This window comes from Corylus avellana, chromosome ca6, assembly GCF_901000735.1.
Source record: "Corylus avellana chromosome ca6, CavTom2PMs-1.0".
Lineage (NCBI taxonomy): Eukaryota > Viridiplantae > Streptophyta > Magnoliopsida > Fagales > Betulaceae > Corylus > Corylus avellana.
The window spans coordinates 15,326,380-15,333,802 of NC_081546.1; the positions used below are offsets into that span (position 1 = coordinate 15,326,380).

The window sequence follows — 7,423 nt, forward strand, 5'->3', positions numbered from 1 at the left end:
TTAATTCTTGCATTTGCCAAATAAAACATGAAACACAAAAACAAGACAAAAATCAAATAATTAACAACGCTAAGGAATTATATGCAAATTAAGGGGCTTGAATGTGCAACATTTGACGCTTATCAAAGTGCATGTCTTTTATCTTTTCTTTCTCGAAGTTGGGCATGATATATAGCTTTTGCTTTGGCTTCGGATCATTCTTTGGCTTCCATCCAAAACACGAATGACCATTCAATCCTGCTATTTCAAAATCAAGTGCATCCTCTCATCATCATCACATACATGGTGGATGAACTCATCATAAGTTGGTGTTGGCGGAGTCTCACCACTAAAAGATAACAGAAGTCACATCCAAAACAAACAATTTTTTTCATTAATAATCATCTGTTTTTAATAGGAGTACAAACGTTCACTTAAATAAATAAACCAACAAAACCTTAACCCTTATATTACATGCTAAAAACTTAATTGCATTAAAGACTTCACATTCATTTATCACATTTAGCCCTGTGGTTTTAAAAAATTATCCACCCTAATATTTGTTGCTCGTGACAAAAACTTCATGCAGATTGGTGGCTTAACCCCAGCTAGAGCAAGGATAGAAGCAGGCAAAGTCCATATCCCATCTCCACATATCAAACCAGAAGCTACTGCAGGCCCAAAAGCATCTGCCTTTGCCTTGTTTATTTTCTCCCACACGAACAATATTAAGCTTCCAACACACATATCAATGGCGAAATATGATCCTATATAGAAAGGTATTGCCATAGCCATTGGAAGTGGAATGAACTGTCGCCACTTCTTACCCGCTAAATCTCTAATAAAATTTATCAAAATGGCTGCACCAAAAAACACATAACAGAGTAGAAGGCAATTCCTTGGTAGACTTGAGAAGCCCTCTACTCCCAGCAAAGCCATGTTACGGTACACAACAGCATTTGGGGCGGGATATTGGCTTCCAGGTAGCCCAATGTCATCAAAGGCCTTGTAAAAGAGCCAAAAGACACAAGGGGAAATTATGCAACCCATTGCTGTGCCAATTAGTTGGCTCACAAACATGGAACGGGGTGAAGCCAGTGTCAAGTAGCCAGTCTTAAAGTCCTGCATTAGGTCAGACGCTGTTGAGACAATATTCATCATAACCCCACAAGCTGCTAGCCCTGCAAGAACTCCACCATGAGAGGCACCAGCCCATGCTCCAATGATAAAGATGGCAAGCTTTCCATACGTGGATACTAGGGACCAATCAGTGAGCCCAGCACCATATGCATTGCAGAAAGCCAATATGGGTGCAAATATGTACATGACCAATATGTAATACCATTTGAGCTGGTGAAAGATATGTGGAAGAGTGGCTGTAGAGATGGCAGCAAAAGCAACATAACCTCCAATGGAAAACCATGCTGGAATTTGATCTTTGAGAAAGAGTTGGGTTCGGCGCTTGTCATCATATGAAACCTGAGAGCTCACATGATCAGAAGAATGGCCTGCAGTGGGGAGATCAGAGCTCACATCTTTTTGCAGAAACTGATGAGACAAACCTATGGTGGTTAGACTTAGAACCTTGACGAAGTTATATAGACCATCACCTAGGATCATGGCTATGGCGATAAATACCTGAATAAAGGATATAAATTAAAGTTTTCAACAAACAGAAAAGCCTTCTTGATGGATGAAAACATAGGTGGGAACTTACCTTGTAACCTTCAAGACCATGGAGACTGGTTTCGGGCAGGTCTGCAGAATACCAATCACCCTTTCTTTTTTCTATGAGAGGCCACATCACACCCCAGGAAAGAATCCCTCCAACCAGCACTGATATATTTATGATATAGGGACAAATCATTCCAACTCCAACATATGTTGCTGAGAAATCAAAATAAAATCTGCAGAACAATCAAGATTTCGCAGTAGGCACAACATGATCAATAAATGAGAACAAGGCTTAGTTGAAGCAAAATTTTTACCAAATGAAAATTCTTCTTTGCATAAAGTAGACTGAAATTTTATTAAGAGGAAAGTGAAGGATAATTATATATGTACTTGTATTTATATGCTTTGAGCCCTAATGAAGGGAAGCTTGCAAATCCACAACCGTCTGCAGCAGTATAGAACCATTGGAAGAAACTCCATAAAAAACTGAAGGTGAAAAACTTGCCCAACTCTCTCACTTGCTTCCTGGAAAAATAGAATAAAAAGAAAAGATATTCTAAATTTTCATACGGTCCCATTTAACTAGAAACCATTAAGTGCTAGATACGTTACTTTGCTAGTTTGGCTCCTTGAGGAGTGTGGAAGCTGTTGATAAGATAAGCGGTTGCAGTACCACTTGGATATGTGAGTCTGAAGTCTATGACCATAATCTGACACCAAACATCAAACACATCATTGGAGAAAAAGAGTACTATGACCACGTTAATTTCCTTGTGTTCGATAAACTTTTTTTTTTTAATTTTTTTTTTTTTTTAAATCTAATAAATGCCCAAGATTTCTCAAATGCTATATACCTTTCGGAGAGGCACCACCGAGAAGAGTCCAAGAAAGCTGACAACAAAGAGAAAGCCGATTATCCACACTAATGATGGGTTTTTGAAATCATGAGTGTTTGTTGATAGTTTGGCAATGCGTTCACTCATTCCAAACAGATAACTTCCAAAACCTCCTGTTAATAGAAATCAATAAAAAGATGGAATTTTCAGTATACCAGTTTGAGAAACATGAAATTTGTGCAACAATTTTAAACTATCTAACAATTTTCAGTCTACCAGTTTCCGGATTTTTCGACAGTTAAACTAACATGTTTTTGAACAAGAAGGCAAATAGAAGGGGTTATCACATACCACTGAAGGCGATGCCGGAGGAGGCGACAACACAGGTCTGGATGACGGTGTTTTCCTGCCTGGTGAAGGGCTGCTTCAACAAGCCGGACTTCCGAAGCAATTTGGTCCACGTCTTCACGAAGAAGAACCCCAATAGACCGGCGGAGACGTTGAGCGAAGGAATGATACCGATGGTGAGGTTGAGCTTCATCACTATGAAGCTGAAGAGTATGCTCAGCACGAAGCTCACCACGAAGGCTCTCACCGTCAGCTGCTTCCTCCACGACGGCACCTCTTGGTTCTCAAACAGCCTCTCCACCGACAACTCTCCCAATTCTTTGAGCTTCCCATTGTCGTGGTTAACATTTCGATCATCTTCCGGGTCGTAACCGTTCTCCTCCCTCCCATTTTGAGGCATCTTTTTTTCTCTCTGTGTTTTCCGAGAAAATGGGAGTTGGAATATGCGGAAGTAGGAAGGTGAATCTGTATTGAGTGAGAGAATCTCTTGGTGGGTGCCTTATATTTATAATGGGATTTTTCTCTTCTCACGAAAGTGGCTAGAAATTGCTTGTTAATTCTCACATCAAGGCGTGGAATGACCGAAGGAGTGATGGATAAGTGATGAATACCACGGTAATCGAATCGAGTCGAGTAGCGTTAAATTTGATTCATTTACTTTTGAACACAAATTTCTTTTAAATTAGCTTAGAAGAAATTTTATTCAATTTACCTTAATAAGTGACAAGTATCATTTAATATTTTTAGATTTTTTAAAAATTAATGTTAAGTTCTTAGGTTAATATAATAACAATAAATAGCTATTAAGAATATTAAAAAAAACATATGAGATATGATACTTGACACTTATTGAAGTTAGTAGGAAAAAATTTCCTTCAAGTTGGTTTGAAAGAAATTTCAGTCCTTTAATTTTTTAACAAATTAACACTAAAACTTAATTCAACGGCTCATTAATTTGTTCAAATTATCTATGTATAAGAATGAAGGTAAGATACAACGGTGTGGTCTTTAAGGAATAGCTTTATGGGCTGAATATTACGCCTTATGAAGTTGAGGTAATTTGTTCGAATCTTCATCTCCTATTTGTTGAGTAATAATCTCACATTGCCTGTGGACAAGACCTTGAGAATGTTTATAAGAAATTAACAACCATCTCCTATTAATCCGGTTTTATGTGATGAGTTAGGCCCATGAATTTCTTCATAGTATCAGAGCCTACTACAGGACGAATGAGACCCGTACTACTTATCCCGTTATAAGGACCAGAAAAAATACTGGCCTTCACGTGAAGGAAGGTGTTGAGAAATAATCTCACATTGCCTATGAGCAAGACCTTGAACATGTTAAGGAATGTGCAATCATTTTCTATAGAACCGACTTTACGTGATGAGTTAAGCTTATAAATTTCTTCACTATTTTCCTTCGCTTGTGCCTTAGGAGAGATGCTTGGTGCAAACATTAAAAAAGAATAACAAAAATTGATGTCACTATGGCTAATTAATCAACAATGACTTTTCAACCGTGAGGAGTATATCAGGAGACGAAAGAGTGGTTCATATTCCAGCAAAGAATACACTCTCATTTATAGATGAAGTCAATGTGATGTTGTAATAGCTGAAGGGCTGAAGGCACCGTTGAATATTTCTTCTTAGGCTATTAACACATGTATTAGAGATAAGATAAGAATATAGAGACTTGTTGGAGTGGCCACAGAAATGATCCAATATTTTATGTTAGTAAACATGATTTCTAGAAGGCTTATTATTTACATCAAATTGATGGTGATACGATGATACCATGGCTAGGTATGAACCTTATTCAAAATGTTTGAAGCTAGTGACGAAAAATAGCTTTATTAGGTGGTGGCCCACCATCAAAATTATACATTTGAGTCGAGCCTAAAACTCTCTTGCTTTCGCACTATTAAATTGTCTTTATTTATTGTTATTATTATTTTTTTGGTAGTTATGTTCTTGGTCCCTTGGATATGTCATTGTCATGTATCTTGCAATCTTTATTTTAAGAAAAAAAAAATTAATACAGAGTGAACTAAGAAATAAAGTCCGTACGGATTAGAATTATTTTTGCAGTGGGAACTGAATAAAAAAGAAACGGAAAAGGAAAAAGAACATCCGTACTATGAAAATTAGATAGTAATAAAGATAGTTAACTACAGATGAGGTTAGTTAAAATAAAAGTGCTTCCAAGCTATCAAGTAGGGAATTTATTTCAGTATAATTTTTAAAAGTGTCTTTTTAACATGTTAAAAATACACGCTTCGTGAAGTAGAGATCACTAGATCGAATTATCCTTTCTTCTTTTTATTCCCTTGTGTAAATATGCAAAAATTAAAAAAAAAAAAAATATACGTTTTTTTTATAACATATGCTTCTTACATTTTTTTAATATCATTAATAATAAAACAAAAAATCTGTTTGTCACATGCTCAAAGGACATATGAATTAAAGTTATAACTCATTTTGTAGAAAATTTAAATCATTTTGTTTACCTTATGTTAATATTTCTAATATATTTTATTTTTAGCCATCTCTCCCAATTTTATAAAAGACAAAAATTTCTTCCAAACTGAAATTCCCTCCAATCTATTCTAATAAGTATCAAGTGTCATCTCTCACAATTTTTTTTTTTTTTTTTGTTATATATATTCTTAACGGTTAAAGAGAAAGAAAGCCGATTATCCATACTAATGATGGGTTTTTGGAAACCATGAGTGTTTGTTGATAGTTTGGCAATGCGTTCACTCATTCCAAACAGATAAGTTCCAAAACCTCCTGTTAATAGAAATCAATTAAAAGATGGAATTTTCAGTCTACCAGTTTGACAAACATGAAATTTGTGCAACACTTTTAAACTATCTCGTTCATCTTGGTTTCCAGATTTTTCGACAATTAAACTGTTGGGTCATGAACCAGCTTACCATTTATTGAGCAGTCCTTGGGCCCAGCCAGAGGAGGCCCAAGTCCGAGACCTACTCAAAAGGCCCAAGTCCGAGACCTACTCAAGTGATTCGAGACAAGATCTACTCATGTTATCCGTGACCACAAATCCGAGGCAACCTCTAGCCTAGACTAAAAAGTCCGAGAATAACTCAGGACATGTAAGTCTCAGTAAAGGAAATAACTCTGATATCTCAAAAGATATTATAATTGATCCTATGATCTCAAGTCGCTTAAATCGTGGAAGAACTAACAAACATAATCTTTTCATTCAAATGTTTGTTCAGCCAATATCAAAGGATAAGATTCCTTGATAAGTGGGAAATCAAATTTCCTCCAATGCCTATAAATACAAGTCATATGGTCAAAAGCAAAGGTAATCACAACTCTCATAATTTGAGCTCTGTAGTTGTTACTAGTATCCTTTCCCATTCTGACTTAGGCATCGGAGTGCTCACGCCGGCTCACCCCCGGTCACTTCGATCCTTCTTTCTTCTTTGTTGTGCAGTCAAATTGTTCGGGTGTTGGTCCAACTCAAGCTCGGCAAGCGTGCCACGTCATCTTTTGGAAAACTGTGTATCAACAGTTTGGCGCCGTCTGTGGGAACTTCGATTTTCATCAGTTCTCTACTAATCTAAAATGGTGACTACCCGTTCCACTGCTGCAGCCTCCAACGTACCACCACCATCCGATCTAGCCGAATTCATGAAGCAGATGTCTGAATCCATGAAGGTTCTGAAAAAGCAGAATGAAGACCTGGCTGTAAGGCTCACAGCTGCTGAGGGCCGTAATAGCCAGAGGGATCAAGAGCGAGCACGAAGGCGTGAAGAACGGCGTGAGAGGGAAAGGCGAAGGGAGATTCGTGATGGGAAGCGAACTGCAGGTTCCCATCGCGATGAGGAAGCAAGTTCAGTCCAAGCTAGCCATCATACTACTGTCCAGAATGAGGAGCATCGTGAGCAGCAGAACCCAGAGAGGTCTCAGCATACTAGGCCTCGAAGGGAGCAATTTCAGGGGCGAAATGAGGCCCAGATGAGTGCTGACATGGAAGATTTAAAGAAGAAGTACGAAGAACTAACTCGTAGGCTGGCTGAAAAGGATGGAAAAACCCCTGCTTCGGGGCTTATGGATAACACCGATCTGCCTTTCACTGACCGAGTGTTAAGTTTCCCTTTGCCTGAAAACTTCAAGATGCCTCGCGTCAAGGAGTTTAACGGTAGTGGCGACCCTTCTGAACATATGGAAAGCGTCCGTGTTCACTTTTCCCTTCATAGGTTTCCAGATGAAATAGCATGCAGAACCTTTCCTCTCACTCTGGAAGGAGTTGCTCAGGACTGGTTTGCCAGATTGCCTGCCAAGTCGATAGATAGTTTCAAAGAACTTGGAAAGTCTCTTTTTAAGCCAATTCCTGGCTACCAAGAAGAGGAGGAAGCACTCGGCTTGCTTACTGTCATTACGTCAAGGGAAGGAAGAAAGCCTGAAGGATTTCATGCATAGGTTCAATAAAGAAAAATTGTTAGTGGATAATCCGGGGGATCAAACGGTATTATCCGCATTATGGCATGGAGTCAGGCCAAACGGGCCTCTAATGGCCGAAGTATCAAAAAGTTCTACAGAAATAACTCTTCC

The 7,423-nt window shown here is 38.2% G+C and overlaps 1 protein-coding gene across 2 annotated transcripts; it reads right to left on the reverse strand.

Moving 5' to 3' along the window:
• Positions 1-408: 408 nt before the first annotated feature.
• Positions 409-3,353, reverse strand: LOC132184035 (probable metal-nicotianamine transporter YSL7). Of its 2 annotated transcripts, none has more exons than XM_059597511.1 (6): positions 2,841-3,353; positions 2,508-2,662; positions 2,266-2,363; positions 2,044-2,178; positions 1,697-1,886; positions 409-1,617 (listed from the first exon to the last, which is right to left on the reverse strand). In XM_059597511.1, exons 1-6 carry the CDS (start codon positions 3,235-3,237, stop codon positions 502-504), a joined length of 2,091 nt encoding a protein of 696 aa, XP_059453494.1. In that variant the 5' UTR covers positions 3,238-3,353; the 3' UTR covers positions 409-501. The 2 variants fall into 2 exon arrangements, with proteins under 2 accessions (XP_059453494.1, XP_059453495.1); XM_059597512.1 differs by having other exon boundaries at positions 2,508-2,544; positions 2,841-3,117.
• Between the last annotated feature and the right edge of the window lie 4,070 nt (positions 3,354-7,423).

Coding starts and splice junctions, on each gene's coding strand:
- LOC132184035 (XM_059597511.1), bottom strand. CDS start 3,237: ATGCCTCAAAATGGGAGGGAGGAGAACGGTTACGACCCGGAAGATGAT. Junction 2,179..2,265: donor CAAGGAGCCAAACTAGCAAA/GTAACGTATCTA, acceptor CTATTTTTCCAG/GAAGCAAGTGAGAGAGTTGG. Junction 1,618..1,696: donor ATGGTCTTGAAGGTTACAAG/GTAAGTTCCCAC, acceptor TCCTTTATTCAG/GTATTTATCGCCATAGCCAT.